The sequence below is a fragment of the Lipophrys pholis genome (genome assembly GCF_963383615.2).
Source record: "Lipophrys pholis genome assembly, chromosome: 19".
Lineage (NCBI taxonomy): Eukaryota > Metazoa > Chordata > Actinopteri > Blenniiformes > Blenniidae > Lipophrys > Lipophrys pholis.
In genome coordinates, this window is record NC_137647.1 from 23535609 (window position 1) to 23554580 (window position 18972).

General features: G+C 44.5%; 1 protein-coding gene across 1 annotated transcript; it reads right to left on the reverse strand.

Annotated features, from left to right (window-relative positions):
• Positions 1–6255: 6255 nt before the first annotated feature.
• clpp (caseinolytic mitochondrial matrix peptidase proteolytic subunit) lies at positions 6256–13038 on the reverse strand. Its single transcript, XM_080486914.1, has 7 exons — positions 12929–13038; positions 11395–11496; positions 9241–9312; positions 9037–9133; positions 8669–8856; positions 8326–8431; positions 6256–6998 (listed from the first exon to the last, which is right to left on the reverse strand). Exons 1-7 carry the CDS (start codon positions 12938–12940, stop codon positions 6778–6780), a joined length of 798 nt encoding a protein of 265 aa, XP_080343040.1. The 5' UTR covers positions 12941–13038; the 3' UTR covers positions 6256–6777.
• Positions 13039–18972: the final 5934 nt, after the last annotated feature.

An 18972-nucleotide genomic window follows, 5' to 3' on the forward strand; every position in this document is an offset into this window, starting at 1 on the left:
CTGCAGAACCAGGCTCTGAGGAGAACCCTGTAGAACCAGACTCTGAGGAGAACCCTGCAGAACCAGGCTCTGAGGAGAACCCTGCAGAACCAGGCTCTGAGGAGAACCCTGCAGAACCAGACTCTGAGGAGGACAAATCATGAGAACAAGTGAAAGTAATTCAGTAATATTTTGGAAATTAACATTCTGAATTAATGAAATACTTAAGACTTAAGAATCAAAACACTGGAAACGGTTCTTTATATCACCTTAATGTGACAAACGAGATTACAGGACTACAAATATGTAATAAAATAGGTTTTACTGAGGCTGACACAGCTTCTAAAGTTTCATATATACAGTAGTTTAGATACAAGTACAAAAACTATCTTGTATTATGAAGTTTAAATTACAGTGTATTATATCGAAATGGGCTTTTTAATTTGTTTTGGAATTTATTTTTATTTTATTTTCCATTTGTTTCATCTAATTTTAAATTTTTTAAATGTTTTTGTACCTGATTTAATGAGTTCATCCTTATTTTACAAACTTTTTCAGACAATTTGGGCAGAATAGAAATACATAATTAATCCCGGAGGGAAATCCCTTGAAGCATTGCTCCTCACAGAATAAATAGAAAGTTAAATATCAAATAAAACAGGATAAAAATTACAAAAGTAGTTTTGAATATTAATCTGTACAAGACTTACATCAGCACAGAGAGGATGGAATTAACCAAAACACAGTAAACACCATTTACCAGGGCGAGTTATTGATTCTCATGGCCACAGGAAGGAACATTTCTATCTCATTTCTATTTTTGAAGCTTTTTTCATCTGCGACCGACGAATCACTGCTGCACCAGGGCGTCACCAGAGCCTTTTCACTGGGGGTAGATGAGCTGCTCCCCAGTATCGGTGACGGACTGGCCATTGCTGTCCAGGGAGGAGAGGCTGGCAGAGGCGAGAGGAGGACAGTCCAGGGAGGAGAGGCTGGCAGAGGTGAGAGGAGGACAGTCCAGGGAGGAGAGGCTGGCAGAGGTGAGAGGAGGACAGTCCAGGGAGGAGAGGCTGGCAGAGGCGAGAGGAGGACAGTCCAGGGAGGAGAGGCTGGCAGAGGCGAGAGGAGGACAGTCCAGGGAGGAGAGGCTGGCAGAGGTGAGAGGAGGACAGTCCAGGGAGGAGAGGCTGGCAGAGGTGAGAGGAGGACAGTCCAGGGAGGAGAGGCTGGCAGAGGCGAGAGGAGGACAGTCCAGGGAGGAGAGGCTGGCAGAGGCGAGAGGAGGACAGTCCAGGGAGGAGAGGCTGGCAGAGGCGAGAGGAGGACAGTCCAGGGAGGAGAGGCTGGCAGAGGCGAGAGGAGGACAGTCCAGGGAGGAGAGGCTGGCAGAGGTGAGAGGAGGACAGTCCAGGGAGGAGAGGCTGGCAGAGGCGAGAGGAGGACAGTCCAGGGAGGAGAGGCTGGCAGAGGCGAGAGGAGGACAGTCCAGGGAGGAGAGGCTGGCAGAGGTGAGAGGAGGACAGTCCAGTCTTCCTGCACCAGAGGAAACATTCCCAGCTGCCAGGGAACCTGAGCTGCACACCTTCCCTCAGCCAGAGGACACTGTGGGCCAGGCTGTGTTTGTCCCACAGTGTCCCACAGTGTCCCCTGCTCCATGTTTTTATTTATATTCAGTCTGGTCTTCTTCTCTCCAGCACTTCCAGCATCATCTTGTTCAGGCTCGTCCTCCACTGACCAGCCACCTGTGAAAACATTGGGAAGTAGCCATTTAACATATTCTTGTTTTTTCTCATTTCATTTCAGATCTTCAAATAGACGTCATGGCAAAGCCTGAGTACACTAAGGACGACAGAGAGTTTGTCCTCACACTTCACCTACTGGGCCAAAGACACACAAATACCTCAGAGAGACTCAAAATGTTTCACTCCCTCATCTTCATACACTACAAAAGGCTGTCTTAGCGTTGTCCATTTAGATTTTGACGAATTACTGTTGTAAATAAACGAGTTCTTCAGATAATAACCAAGGAGTTTAACAATAACATGAACATGTATGTTAGCAGAGTAGAAATCCAGACTCTTTTGGAGCTCTTCATTAACGAGGTTCTTTTACCTCAAATCCCCCAAACATCTCTTCACTCTGGTCTTTGTCCTCTTGTCTCTCACCATGGCGTTGCTCTTCTCTCACTCCAGACTTTCCTCTCTTGCTAAAGCTTCATGGTCTGAAGAGCAGCAGGAGAAGCAGCAAGGCAGAGCCCTGATCCTGGAAGGAGGAGGGATGAAGACGGTTTAAGTGATGTTTCACTTCACACACTGAACTCTGACTCAACTGGGGTTTGAGCCACTTTGTCTTGTTGTCATCGTGTGTGTGTGTGTGTGTGTGTGTGTGTGTGTGTGTGTGTGTGTGTGTGTGTGTGTGTGTGTGTGTGTGTGTGTGTGTGTGTGTGTGTGTGTGTGTCATGTTCAACATGTCCTCCATTGCGTGTGTATAGGTTTTTTAATACGAGTGGCAGCACACAAGAGAGTTCCATAGTCATGATGTTTAAAATAGAAATACATGATGAGGCTGAAGCTTCTGGCTCATCCTGAGAGACACACAGGCTCCATTCACCTTTATTTAGAGCTGCTGGAGGGCTCGCCTTGTTCTATACTAAAACAAGGAAGCATAACTAACACGCACGCACGCACGCACGCACGCACGCACGCACGCACGCACACACACACACACGGATAAGGTTTAGACCCTGCCCTGTGATTGACAATTGAATATTTACATTGATGAAAGCTAATAGTCTTATGATGATACGCCTGCTCTTTGGAGGTGAACCGGGAAGCTGAAGATGGAGGGAATAACATCCTTGTTGGACAACTTGTCCTCTCCTGTCGAAATCATCCTGCTTAAAATGCTCACTGTAAACAAAGAGGACTCACTGGCAGTGAATCCTTCCTCTTGAAAGCCACTTCACTCCTTTTCCTCAAATCTTTGTCTTCAGGAAACCTTCAAAATGAAAATAGGATATTTGAGTCAACACACAAACATTTTTAAAAGGAGACTTCGCTTATTTTCTTTTTTCCTATTTTGATGCCTAAATGTTGATAAATGAACCAACGCTGCAAAAATATTAAGTTTGTTTGCAAACTTCTACAATCAGATGTGTTGTCAGTGTGGAGGAGAAGCCATGAGAGGAATTACTTCTGTTAGGGTGAAAGAATTACTGGTGAATGATACAGCCTGTGTCAACTAGTAAAACGTGCTGGTCAATGTCATACAGCAATACTTGGTTTATTTCTACAACAGCATTCTTGTGTATTTTGTAATCCAAGTCTATAAAAGTAAACAAAGTCCAGCTCATCACAGCGGCTACGAGTTCACCGATGGACAGAGTGACGGTACATTAAGTTTCTTTTCACAAACCTCTAACAATAATGTTACATTATATGTGTGAAAAGTAATCCCCCGAGCCCTGCTTTCAACAGTCCGCCGATTTGTACAGGAATACGCCGCACAGTTGCTCTGGCGTCTTAGATTCTCTGCTGCTTCACGTTGCGTTTACAGGTTGGCCGACCGGAGCAAGATGGCGCCCGGATTTCCTGCGACCGAGCCAAGATGGCGCCTGTATATCCTGCAACCCGGCAGTCTATGACGTCCGGAACTAACATTGCGGCCGTATTTCCTGCGCCCCTGCAGCATATGTGGCGTGTACTCTTTATAATGTCTATGGTAGTAGCGGTTGATGCGGTGTCCACTCTTTATTATGTTTGTGGCGCCGCAGAGCTCCACAGCCACTTCCTGCTTCGGTTTCGTCACTTCCGGCCGTGGCCGTCGCCGAGAGTGTTGTTTTCTCTGTACACGCTCATGAGCGTGTCTGAGCGCGCGGGGCTGCGGGAAGGTCGGGGACACGCTGCGGGATCAGGTCTGTAGTCCGGGCCCCTTCAGGTGCGGTAATGTGCGGCCCTCAGCTTTTCGTTTAAGCCTCCAACCAGCGTCCGCCGACGTCACTAATTTGCATATTTCCCGTCATGCTCCTGGAGGAGCCAAAGAGAATCCGGACGAGCTGAGCCGGACCGAGTCTCGGCGAACTATCGGAGCTGTATGGACCGTTCCCGGTTGTTCCTCCGGACCAGGTCCAGCTTTGATCCCAATTCGGTCCCACCGTGACTCTGAGTGGTCTCTGCTCTGGCACATATAAATAAGACTCCGCCCCCTCATACAGTCGTGCGACTTCGGTCGTGCATATACTAAAATTGGAACGATACAGAGAAGATTAGCATGGCCCCTGCGCAAGGATGACACGCAAATTCGTGAAGCGTTCCTCATTTTGGACTTTTTAAAATTGTTCCAATATCTGTTTTTTGTTGATTTGACAGGGAATCACCTCGCCACATTTCAGGTAGGAAGAGGAATTTCAGGCTGCAGAGCTTCAACTTAAACATTTTAATCATCAGTCTTGCTCGAACGCCTCGCTCTCCTTCACACATTGCTGTTAAAAGTAGATAAAAATACTTGATTAAAAGTACTTTGCTTGAAATCTACTTCTGTAAAAGTGAAAGTCACCCATGTAATAATTATTGAGTAAAAGTCTCAATCTACTTCACATGTAATGTACTTCAGTATTAAAAATGAAAGCAAAGACACAAGACTGGTTTAATCTCTCATACAGAGAGGGTGTTTGAGTTCCAACTGACAAAGGAGAGAAAGGCTGAGGTCGATGGAAGGAGAGATGGACTGGTGGACCTGGCTGGTTCTGCACCCTGGACAAACACCCACCTCAACGCCTGACCGACCCGACCAACGGACCCGACCCAACCGACCCAACTAACCCACCTCAACGCCTGACCGACCCAACCAACCGACCTGACCCAACTAACCCACCTCAACGCCTGACCGACCCAACCAACCGACCCGACCCAACTAACCCACCTCAACGCCTGACCGACCCGACCAACGGACCCGACCCAACCAACCCAACCAACCCAGCAAAACCGTTATTCTCCAACCAGACCAACATGTACAAACAAAACACTACACCCTTCTGCACAAATTACCTGTTTATTGACCAATATAAAAATTACCCACTATATAAACACAATTTTATATGTATACAGTGTTGTGAGTACTGCATTACAGAAGTAACGCAGTAACATTACTATTTGCTCTAATGTAAGGCATTGCTGATGCCTTACATAAGGATTAAATGATTAAACCGGCCTTTGAGGGCACTTCTCTTGATGCTATAGTTTATATAATACACATTAAAAGTGGCAAATGACAGTAACTAATATATATTACATTTTGGGAGTAACTTGCACACACTCTTCCTCACACAAATACATTCATTCACACACTTCAGAGAAGAGATTTATTGCATGTGAGTTCTCTGAGCAGGACACAGTGTTTCCTACAAAACTCCTACAATCTGACCTTCCATCGATTACATCATCATTTGAAAAGTGACGCCCGACTGTGTGGTTGATGCTGACGATGGAAAGGTCCGGAAGACGTTGCTGTGACATGTTAATAATAATAATAACTAATAATAAACACACTAATTCACACTGAGTTATGGCTGTTTCATTTCTCACATAATCCTCATAGAGATGAGATGAGAGCATAACGCATACCTTTATCTTTAGCTGCCTGCAGGCGGTGTTGCCAGGTTGGACTTGTTTGCACCAATTCAGCATCTTCTCATCACGTCAGGTCGGAAAAATAGAATCGGGCCAGTTGACCTGTTGGTCAAATTACAGTTCTCCTGCGCAACCACACGGGGGCGCCAAAAGACCGTATTTGACTGTTTGGGAGGCAAACAGACCGCCGCTGCTTTCACACCTGCGCGCGCCTGTCAGTTGTGTATAAGTTAACTTGTTTATCTAATTATAATTTATAAAACGTTTACACTTGCGCATGTGTGAGACTATTTGCAGAAACAAGGGAGAGATTTTAATCCGAGCAGACCCACGATGCTTATCAAATATAAATACTCATGGTCAGACTGAGGTTCACCTCCTGGGGAATGTTGACGAAACTCCACTGGTTGCTCTCTTCAGCTTTCTGCCTAAAAACTCGGCCAAAGTTGCCCGTTCGGCGTCAACTTCGGTTGCCCCTGTTGCCATTTTCTGTTTATGGTGGACGCGGCTCTACCTACCAGTGAGAGCACGCACGCGCTCTCTCTCACACGCACACATACACACCTGCAGCATCGCATTGGTAAAACACTTTAAACATTATTTAAAGTGACAGGCCTGCATCGACACAGTCCAGAGGAGACAGTGAAGTACGATTATATTCACATTTTATTTTGTAGTGAGTAACAACAGTGTCCAGCAGAAATGTAGTGGAGGAAAAGTATTATTTTCTTCTTAATGTAAGAAGTAAAAGTGAAAGTTGTTATAAATGTAAAAAGTCAAGTAAAGTACAGATACAGTACTGAAGTCATTTTGGGAGTAACTAAGTATTTTTACTACACCACTGCTTTCTTAAATATTCAGGTTTCAGCTTTTTGTCAACTCTTTGGCTGGAGCCGCTGGAGCGCCGCAGCTTTAAGAAATAAAAATCATCAGCAAAAATACAAGTTGTCTCATAATCCTGCTCAAAGTATATCAAAGTTTATTAAAGAAGAATTTTCTGAAAGGTGGTCTAGACTTCAGTTGTTTATTCAATAGATTCTCTCTCTCACGCACGCGCGCACACACACACACACACACACACACACACACACACACACACACACACACACACACGCACACGCACACGCACACACACACACACACACACACACACACACACACACACACAGGCTCATGGCTCAGGTTTGTGGGAGGAGGGGGGGCTGGTCCTGGGGTCCTGCTCAGTGGGGGGGCACTGGGGCTGGGGGGGCGGGCTTGCTGCCGCCGGCTCTTTCTGCACCAGCTCCGGCTCGTCCTGCCCCGCCTGCGGTGGATGGACCAGCACGCGGTCGATGAGGCCGAAGTCCTGCGCCTCCATGGGGCTCATGTAGCGGTCTCTCTCCATGATGCCCTCTGGACGGGGGAGACGAGGCGGGTGAGGAGGAGGCCACTGAGGCTTCAACAAGTCAGTGTCAGAGCCGAGAGAGTGACCAGAGGGAGTCCTACGACCCGGGTTCTCTCCTCTGCTTCATTTTGTGTGTAAATTTAAATCATGTAAGAAGCATCCAAAGGAACACTGGGATGTCTGGAAAAGCTGTGTGAATTTCATGGAGGGGTGGGGGGGGGGGGGGGGGGGGGGGGGGGGGGGGGGGGGTATAATTCTGACCTTAACTGCACATGTGAGGCTTTAGTCTTTCAATATTATTCTTTAGTGTGTAGACATCAGTCTATCATCTTTAAACAGACTTCAGAGTTAAGAGTTAACTATGGAGGTATTATTGGTGAAAAAGGTTTGTGTACTTGTAAAAGTAAACTTGTAGTTGTGTACAATGAGTCGTGTACCTGTAGGATTCTTTTCTCTCCACAAATACAACATCACACAACAAATTCTTAATTTCAGGAGCTCCTGTTGTACAAGTCACAGATTAAAAAAACTGTCATGCTGATATTTTTCCTCCAATTGTTGCAGTAAATCTGGTGAAGAACATATTTGTGCTTCTGTGTCGATGTGAAGTTCTTCCACACGAGTCACAGATTGTTTTCTTCATCTACAGATCAAACATCGCGGCTCTCAGCTGAGATATCTGGTGGAAAAGACCTGTGAGTTCGTTCAATGAGGAAAAAGGCGATGCTTATCTGAGATTGACGGATTTCACAGCCAATCAGAAGAGAGGAGCTTTTCTTGTTTTGATGCAGAAACGGAGGAAAAGAATGACGGGACGTGAGATTTTTCCAGCTTCGCATCAAAGGTGACGTATTAATGTGACTCAAAAGACAAAACCTCTCTGCTGCTGGTGATTCAATGAATTCTGACTGATGAGTTCAATCCGGAGCAGCAGGAGCGCTTCTCAGCCGCGATACAGACAAACTCTGATTGGCTTTGGGACAGCGATCCCTCTCTCCTGATTGGCTGTGACATCCGTCAATCTCAGATAAGCACCGCCTTTTTCTCCATTGACCAAACACTCAGGTCTTCTTCACCAGATATCTCAGCTGAGAGCCGCGATGTTTGATCTGCAGATGAAGGAAACAATCTGTGACTCGTAAAACAGGATTTGAGCTCCTGTAGTTAAGAAGTTGTGACTTGTGAGTGTGATGTCGTGTTAGTGGAGAGAAAAGAATCCTACAGGTACACAACTACAAATTCACTTTTACAAGTAGACAAACCTTTTTCACCAATAATACCTCCATAGTTCAGTGTGACAGCAAGAACTTTACACAGAAGTGTGTGTGTGTGTACCGATGGTCTCCAGCAGCTGTCCGGTGTGTTTGGAGTAAATGTTGTTGATCTGCCTCTTGAGCTTCAGGATCTCCTCAGCCTGGATGGCGATGTCAGTGGCTTGACCCTGCACACACACACACACACACACACACACACACACACACACACACACACACACACACACACACACACACACACACACACACACACACACACACACACACACACACACACACACACACACACACACACACACACACACACACACACACACACACACACACACACACACACACACACACACGGTTATCCCACCGTTCAGCAGAGTGGTGGCTGGGGCAGCTGTTGCGTTGTGGCTCACCCTGGCGCCCCCTGAAGGCTGGTGCACCATGATGCGGGCGTTGGGCAGCGAGTGCCTCATGCCGTTGGTTCCTGCTGCCAGGAGCAGACTCCCCATGCTGGCTGCCTGGCCCACACACCAGGTGGAGATGGGATTGAGGATGTACTGCATGGTGTCGTAAATGGCCAGACCTGCTGTCACCACACCGCCTGGGGGAGACGAACCAGCAGGGACTCCAGCTTTATATCAGGCTTCACATCAGACAGTTTGTCTCAGCGCAAATCCAACAAGGATCACACCTCAGACAGTCCTTCAGACTCCCGGCGTTGTTCTCAGGGTTTAATCTGAATAGCAGGAACCAGTTTTAATAAACACCATGTGTCTCTTACCGGGACTGTTGATGTACATGTGGATGGGCTTGTTGTTGCTTTCTGACTGGAGGAAGAGCAGCTGAGCGATGACCAGACTGGCCACAGAATCATCAATCTGGAGGAAGAGGAACAAAGGTACAGGTACAGGTACAGGTACAGGTACAGGTACAGGTACAGGTACAAGACAAGGGCTCAGCCATGTTGAAGTCCAGAGATACTTACAGGACCCATTAGACAAATAATCCTCTCTCTGAGGAGGCGGGAGTAGATGTCGTACGCTCGTTCTCCTCGGCCCTGAAACAAGCAAACAAACACAACCAGTAGTTTTTACTTCAAACAGGGTAAACATGCAAACTCACAGAATGATCAGTGACGGTGACACAGACGTCAGAAGATGTGAGTCAGTCAGCTCGATGAGTCAGGAGAGTCTCCTCTCGTCCAACCGAACAGATCCTGCTTCAGCAGTACTGCACTACATGGCTGCAGTACACGGCTGCAGTACACAGCCGCAGTACACGGCCGCAGTACACGGCCGCAGTACACGGCTGCAGACGCCACAGCTCTGCCCGGCCGGCGCTCGCTCTCCACACTGGCCAGACGTACATCAGTACTTCCACACATCTGCTCCACAAGCCGGCGTCCACCAACAAGCTCCAGTGACACGTCGGTCCTGCTCACCGAGGACCAGCCGGGATCACAACAGTACTTCAACACGTTCAAAGTATCAGGTTATGGGCCAGTTCTGCTATTCCTCCTTTTAACTGAACTGGTTTCTCACCACATAGAGAGTATTGGGGCCACTGAAGAAGAAAACTTGAGCTTCAGAAAAAAAAATTCTAGATTTTTTTTTCATGGAGAAAAAGAATTTGTCTTTTTTCTACAAAGTGGAGACGTCTGTCCGTCCCTCATCATTTGCCTGTAGATGTGATATCACATTAAATCACTTAATCGTGACTATATAGGGTTGCTTCCTGCTTATGGACATGTGATTTTACACAGGATTTCCTTGATTAATATTAACACCACGTTTTCTAAGCACCCGGGGATCCGTGCCTTTGTCCTTCGTACTCCCCTAACGTAGGCGACGGAGAGCTGCATGCATCTAATACTGATAACTGTGTTTATGATATAAAGCCTGTTCTCAAGTACAGCTTCACCACTTCATTAAACCGCCTGCGATGCATTTTGTATTTGCAGTCACACATGCTGGCATGTAGATGGACGGACGTTTCCACTTTGTGATTTCCAACTTTTTTTTGAAGCGCATGAGTTTCACGTTTGTTTTAATCTCAGATTGTGTTTTCTCTCCAACGGCCCTAACACTCCTCCATACATTCACCATGAGCCTCACAAGCCTAAATAACCACAGGTCATTTCACAGCACAGGAAATAAAACAATAATCTCACACCAGTGCTCGTTTTCACGAAGCATCTCAGTGTCTCAGAGCCTCAAAGCTCCTGGCAAGGAATTTCAGATTAAAAGTGATTCAGGAAGTGATTCTAAGAGCAACTTTTAGCAAGGAGTTGACAGCAACTTTTATCACAGTGAGGAGGTGTGGTTGGCCCCTGTGTGTGATGCAGTCTGCTGAAAGCTGATTGGTTGTTAGAGAAAGGAAGAAAGAAAAAAGCCTCTGTGCTCCTCGTGATGAATGGAGAGTAAAATTAACCCACCAAATATTAAAAACATCTTTCCACCATCTTGTCTGTTAAAGAAACTTTAGGCTTCTTCAAAGTCCTCCTCACTACTTTGAGCAGTTTTCCACTTTAAGAGTTCTCTGAGGGCTTCAGATGGTTTGTGAATTACTTTTATCCGAGTAAGAAAATAATTCCCAAAAAAAAAATCTTAGAATTCAAGGAATTCTAAGATTTTCTTTAAGAGTGACGTCACTTTTAGTTTTAGGATGCTTTGTGAATACGGGTACAGGTCTTTACAGAATAAACTCAACTCTTTATAAGGATGATCCTCTGGTTTTCTCTCCATCACCTCCTGCCAACTGGATCAACTATCTGAAGACTGGTCTTAATATCAACAAGCACATCGAGCACATGTTCCCAGACCGATGTGTCACTGACCCGCCTGCAGGTCTCATGATTTCTGAATGAGATGAAGCACCTTGTTACTGGTTCTGGAGCTTCACACAGCCCCGCCTCCTTCCATGCACGCAACACACAGCTCACATCTTACCAGAACTAAAACAGACAATAACCAACGTTGTGATAACTGTCCGTCTGGTTGTGGGCTTTTGGTGCGTTGAGCATCTAAAACATGTTTCAGGCTGTTCACTCCCCGAGGACACCGGCCTGCGCCAACTCTTCACACGTAAATCAGTGTTTTGGGGATTTTCTTTGAGGGAGAGCTTCTCTTCGTCTGCTCACCGTCTGCTCCACGACGATGGGGATCAGAGGACTCCTCCATACAGGACTGTGGTGAATGGACCGGCTGTGTTTCAGGGTCAAACCTCCAATGTGCAACGCCCTCTGAAATACACAAACAAAAGGCTTTTGAAGTTCTGTCACTTTGGGAGGAAATAGACTTTACTCTAACAACCTGACAATCATAGAAAATGACCAATATAATGTGCAACTATAACCTAATTTCTATAAAAGTTACTATACAAAGTGAACAAAACACACAAGAGGAAAAATAAACCAGTGATGTGGTTGAAATGTTCACGTATTTTTTTGTCTTTATTTGAGACTTTACATGCAATAAAGGGATCGATCTGACAGTGATGCATCTGAAAGCCTTCACGGAACTCCTTCATTTTAAAGAAGTGTGATAAACTGGATGAAACAGTGTTACAGGCATAATTTTGCTCAGCGGCATTTCTCTTTGCCTTTAATGTGCAGGTTTAGTTCATTTGACTGAAAGAGAAACAACAAAAACGAATGGAGTTCTGAATCTTCAGGACTCGGTTCTCTTGTGAGCAGCTCTATTAGACTCACACTTAGATGTGGGACCAGTTTGTTTCTCATCTGAACACTAGAAACCAAAGTGCTGCTTTACAGAGGAACTGAAGGAAACACAAATATGAAGCGAGAGCAGCGTCTGTAAAACTGGAACTGATGTGTAATAAAGGTGAAGAAGACCTCAGAACTCACAATGACAGAAAAACATCAAACTCTAAATCCAATGTGCATACTTATTATTTGTTGAATTACTTTTTTTGGTCTGGCTCAGTTGGTAGAGTGGTCGTCTCCCAATCGAAAGGTTCGATTCCCCATTTCCACTTGTCAAAGTGTCCTTGAGCAAGACACTGAACCCCAAACTGCTCCCAATGCTTGGGCTTGCATGGCAGACAGTTCCATTGGTGCGTGAGTGAATTTGATTTAGGATGTAAAAGGCTTTGGGGACTGTTCAAGCGGTGGAGAAGCACTATATGAGTAAAATCCATTTACTATTTGTGAGGTTGGTTTATTTTATCTACAAATACCAATCAGATATATTAAGATTGGATTTAATATAGCAGAATTTTATTAAAAAAAATGTGTCCAGTTAGACCTGAAAAGAGCTCTTATTTTATTGCTTGAATCTATTTTAGTAGCATTGATTGTTGGAGATATTATTTCAGACACAATCATCATGTTGTGTAACCTCTGAGAAAACTACAGACGTTATTTTGTTCCACAAGTTTCTGTCGTAGTTTAACGCTTCCTAGCGAGAGTAAACGTGCAGTCTGACTGAAGTATCAGAAGCTGCTGTAATCTGAGTATTTCTAACGTGGTAGCAGATTGCGCTTGTAATCTTAAGAGTATTTGTAACGTGGGAGTTAGAGGTGATGTTACACAAGCTACCGGCGGACGCACGCGACGTGATGCGAACAAGCAGAATTATTTCCATAAAAACACTCTGCACACACTCACACAGTTCAGCGGGACATAAAACAGGAAAACCGCTGGAAGTACTCACTCGTAACAGCATGTTTGAAGTTTTTTTTAAGTGTTTAAAGCTTCAGTCTTCACACTGACCCCTGCTTAACCGGAAGTACTGCTACAACTGACCCCGCCTGAACCGGAAGCAGTTCTTCGCTTTTTTTGTTTCTTACCAACATGTTCAATAACAAGGGAAAAGTACATCGAGCCATAAAGGCGCAAATATCTATATCTATATCTATATCTATATCTATATCTATATCTATATCTATATCTATATCTATATCTATATCTATATATCGATAAGATAGATAGATAGATAGATAGATAGATAGATAGATAGATAGATAGATAGATAGATAGATAGATAGATAGATAGATATAGATACAGTCTATATATAGATAGAGACACAAAAAACGAATCAAATTCTTGACATAAGGCTTTTGTCTGGAGTCCATGAGTGGCCACAGAAAATAAAAAATAAAATGAAATAAAATATCACCAGGTATCAAGAAAGAAACTCATTAAGACACGTTAGACTTTGTGCAGTATTGAATCCAGGTTGGAAGACAGGTAGGTTGGTTTTTGCTTTACAGATTTGCTGGCAAATCAAAAAAAATTTGCTGAAAGAAAAAAATAACATTAATAATATCTATTTTCTTGACAGACACGTCATCAAAAAATACCAAATAATTTGAGATCAGTGTCAATTTTTCTGTTTAAAACGAATTAAAGTCATTCCAAAATCTGACTAAAGGGCCAATGCCAGAAGAGATGAGGTTTTTTTTTCTTCTGTGTTGACAGAATGAACACAGAGGGTCAACATTAAGCATATGTTTAATGATAACAGAGTTAATGAGATACATTTGTCCAATATTTCTGAGGATTCCTCCCACACCTTATTTGAGATACAGAATTTGTTAGTTAATAAACAGTTTATAGCAAAATGTTCACCATTCCAAATATAAATAGAGGCATATCTATGAATTTCCCCCTCTGGATTGGATCACCTATGCATTTATTAGTAGCTTTAGCACAAATAAAAGACTTGAGTGTTCAATAAGCAATTCTTGTTAGGTAAATTGAATATCATTTTTGAGTGAAGATGACAACAGATGTTTAATACCTCATGAAAGGGCTTCAAAGACAATAGCTTATTCTTTAGGTTATTGTTAAGTCTCTCTGAATCCATAAAATCACATCTGTAATATAGAGATTAGTGGAAAAGAAATTTTTTTTATTCCTGATATTTGATCTTTAATCATAGTAGTAAAATCATAGTCGTAAACTTTAGCTTTTACAGGAATTCCTGAGTTTTCTGCATCAATGCAAGTCTTGATAGAAAGCAGCTCGCATTTACATAAGTTACATTTGAGAACGTAAGCTGCAGGGGTGAGAGTAATTAGGCCTTGGCAAATGAAGGAGTGAGATCCTCATTGTTTGTACTCTCAATAAAAACACTGAGGAGAAAGGTTGCAAGTTCTGCTGAAAATGTTTTACAGAATCAGATGTAAGCCATCTTCTTGGGTGATTTGTTTAACTTGAGGTTTTTTATTTTTTAAAGAAAGTTTTGTTCATGGCTACTTGGCCACCAATCAACTTCATAATTTAGAATAACATTAAAGTCTCCTCCGAAAACAATTTTCATGTCAGAGAATCTTTCTGAAAGAGAATCAATGTTTGGGTTTAAAGTTTCAAACAGAAAGTGATTATCCAAAAGCGGAAAAAAAAAAAAAGAATGGTGGACGTATGAAAAAATGAAAAAGCTTTGTCTGAGTGAGCTTCAGATCTCCATAAGTCAAACAGACCTACATTCATTTTACATGCATCAAGGACTTGAGCTGGTTTGGATAGCAGCTGAGGTGAGATGAAGACCTGTCATGGCAGGGGTTTTCAACCAAATTAAAATCGCAAATCAAAATTGAATTGAAACTTTAGGAAGGAAGGCGAGGAAGCAGCATAGACACAGGCCACTACCACAGGCATGTCACATAATCTACCAGCAATAATCACACATCGACCATTATGGTCGTCAATGAAGCTTGATAATTCAAGAATGTTTTCTGTGTTTGTAATGAGAGGAACCAACGGCCTCTACACTGAACGTTGATGGATGTTGTGGTGGGCGGGCTCTCTCAGCGTGGACTGGAGCGGCAGTGCACAGCAGTGAAGTGTCTGAGCAGCGGGAAGCTTCGGTCATGTCAAACAGCAGCTCTGCCAGCAGCAGTCTGGTCCTGGCCCAGAAGGCCGTCAAGCAGCTGCGGGTGGAGGCCAGCGTCTGCAGGATCAAGGTGAGAGCCGCCACAAAGTCACACACACTCTCAACTCTCTGCTCATCCACACTGAAGCCTGTCGGACTCATCCTTCACAGTTTCAAACTCTTCATTCTGGTTGACGTCTTTCTTTATGAGTTGATTAAAAATGAAGTAAGCAGCTTTGTGAACTCAAAAGTTGAACTTTAACTGATATTACGGAATCAAATCTCACGTTTTGGTGTATAGAGTCAATGTGATCCAGAGCAGCACAGAGCTTTGTTGATTGTGCTGCAGTGGGACAGAGAGGATTGTTAGTGGCTCCTTTATTTGTAGCTCTTAAGTCACTTCAAGTTTATGTAAGTGTGTGTGAGTGTGTGTGTCACAAGTCAGAAGTCCTGGACTAAGAACAAACAAAAGCTGTTATGAAGTCTGAAATTCTGTGTGATAGAACTGTAGAGTAGCTACACTGCTCATACAGCTCAATACAAACGTCTGCGTCATAATCTATAAATAATCTCCAATTGTTTTTCCTTACTTTTTCTACAAAGAAGTATTTTGTTTTTTTCTATTCACAAAGAATTACAAAAACAAATCAAAGAACATTAAGTACAATGGTGTGGTGCAAATCAAAGACAAACGTTTAAATAAAAGTTTCCTCCTTCGCGCGTTTTCTATCTAAATAACTTTGATCTCTTTGTATGAAGCTGCTGAAAGATTTGAAATCCTGTCTGGATTATTGTTTTAACCTTCAGATCCATGATCTTAAACTTCAGGACTTCTGCAGCCTTCAGCATGTTTTCAGTCGCTCACTTCATTGTGCTTCAGTAGTTCTTCAGACCGCTACTCTCACAGAAACACCGTGCTCCAGCAAATCCAACACAAACAACAGTTACCAGCAATAAAAACTGACATGATTGTCAGAGCTTTGTGAATTCACACTGTCGACAAAGTCAGAAATCTAAAACCTGACTGAGGTCTAAAAACCTGAAACCAGGATAGAACAGCACCAAACAAAACGTTGGACAAAGACAGCTGAAGATGACGAGTCAGAGTCACACACACGAGGGCGGAAAAGAATCACGTGGATCACATCAGGCTGCACATTTATTAAGAACACAGACATGGAAGAAAAACCCCACACACTGCGGGGCTTCTTATGTAAAACCTCCAGTCTGGAGGACTTCAGACCGTCACGATCAATAAAACCCATTCAAAGTAGAAGAAAGCACCTTTATTCATCTTTTCTGCATTCCACCCGTCCTATTAATAGTCAACCTCAACTACAAATTATAGTAGCAGTGGACTGGAGCCCGGGGAGCTGCTGGAGGTCAGGGGTCACTACTAAATGATCCACAGTGGTGACCTGCAAGGAAACTGTGGGATTCAAACCTGCAAACCTCACATCCCAAGAGTTCTTCCGTGACGTCCAGGCCACGTCTCAGTGCGTCGGAGCAGCAGCTCCACTTTGAGCGTCTCTTGATGGTTCAACTCCTCACTGTCATGAGTACTGAGGACGGCCACCTTACAGGGAGAACTCACGTCCGCCGGTTGAACCACATCGTCCACCACTGGTGACCTCGAGGTTAGTCAAGCGGATTTGGAACGTGATGGTCGTCGGTTGGAATCCCACAGTTGACCGTACAGCAGCCCCCCGGCGCCACACTGTGGCAGCCCACTGCTCCTAGAAATAGGATGGTAAAGACAATTTCCTCACGAAGGAAATACGGACTATCCTCCCCAAAAATAATCCATAATCTGTAAAAAGCAGAGTTCCCACCCTCCGGCCCCCCACATGATGATCCCCCCTGACCTCGGCTCCTCCAAACCCTGTCCATGAAGATCAGGAACAGAAGAGAGACAAAGAACAACCCTGGAGGAGTCCGACACCTTGAACTAGTAGACCTAATGCTGCAAATACAGAGACGATTCCAGTGGGTGTGGGAAGCTCACACAAGACACACAACATGCGTGGTGACGTCATTCACCAGTGCAGCCGGCAGGAAGCATGGCGCCAAAGTGGCACAGACGCTCGAACGTTTGATTCCATTTCAGGAGAAAGGATGACGACAGGGCCTTTCTCAGGGCAACAGGGCAACAGGGCAACAGGGCAACAGGGCAACAGGGCAACAGGGCAACAGGGCCACCTGCGATACTTGAAAAGTGGATGTTTCAACGTGCAGACATTTGCACACACAACAGCGATATCTTTGAATGAATGTCAAGTTTTTGATCCGCTCTGGATGAAGCTCTAAACAGCAGCAGCGGCAGCGTTGACACGTCCTCTGTTTATGCTACAGGTTTCATTTCCAAATGAGAATCGATAAAGAACTGAATCGTTAAGCAGAAACGAAAATGGAATCAGAATTGTAAAAATCTCATCAATTCCCATCCCTACCTCCCACTCCCACTCCTGAAGCCCTCCCACAACCCTTTAGTCCCCACAACACTGTAGCCCCCCCCAACTTCTGAACCGCACACTACTGAAAACCCTCCCACATACTGTTGAAGCCACTCCCACATACTGTTGAAGCCACTCCCACATATTGTTGAAGTCACTCCCACATACCGTTGAAGCCACTCTCACATATTGTTGAAGCCCCTCCCACATACTGTTGACGCCACTCCCACATACAGTTGAAGCCCCTCCCACATACTGTTGAAGCCACTCCCACATACCGTTGAAGCCCCTCCCACATATTGTTGAAGCCACTCCCACATACCGTTGAAGCCACTCTCACATATTGTTGAAGCCCCTCCCACATACTGTTGACGCCACTCCCACATACAGTTGAAGCCCCTCCCATATATTGTTGCAGCCCCTCCCACATGCTGTTGAAGCCACTCCCACATACCGTTGAAGCCCCTCCCACATATTGTTGAAGCCCCTCCCACATACTGTTGAAGCCACTCCCACATACCGTTGAATCCCCTCCCACATGCTGTTGAAGCCACTCCCACATACCGTTGAAGCCCCTCCCACATATTGTTGCAGCCCCTCCCACATATTGTTGAAGCCCCTCCCACATACTGTTGACGCCACTCCCACATACAGTTGAAGCCCCTCCCATATATTGTTGAAGCCACTCCCACATACCGTTGAAGCCCCTCCCACATATTGTTGCAGCCCCTCCCACATATTGTTGAAGCCCCTCCCACATACTGTTGAAGCCACTCCCACATACCGTTGAAGCCACTCCCACATACCAATGAAGCCACTCCCACATACCGTTGAATCCCCTCCCACATATTTTTGAAGCCCCTCCCACATACCGTTGAAGCCCCTCCCACATATTGTTGAAGTCACTCCCACATATTGTTGAAGCCCCTCCCACAGACATCCATTGGTAAACCTTCAAGTCCATTGATCACATGAAGACAGGATCTTCAAACTGCACTTGATGATCTGTGAGAGGGTGAAGAGCTGATTATTGTTTCACAGCAGGACTGAATGTTACCCGCTGCTCTTTCAGACGCTCGCCACTGTTTGTCATCACAAGACATTTTAAGTAGGAAAAATGGAAGTTTCTTTATCTAAGAGAAACTGCTTAAGTTCATCATTGTGTGAAATAAAACTGTTAAAACAGCCAGTTTTCCAACATATCTAGAAACATATCAATCTCTTGTTTTCTTCTGAGCTAATACATAAACTCAATGAAATATTAAAAGAAAACGGTAGTTACTGACAGCGGTGCATTGTTTATGTAATACTTTTATCAAACATCACAGTGTTTGGCCTCTTAGCTTCAGCAAAATATTTCCTACTTCCTGATTGTACCTGATTGATGCATTTCTTCTATCAACACAGAAACAATACCTACATTTAAA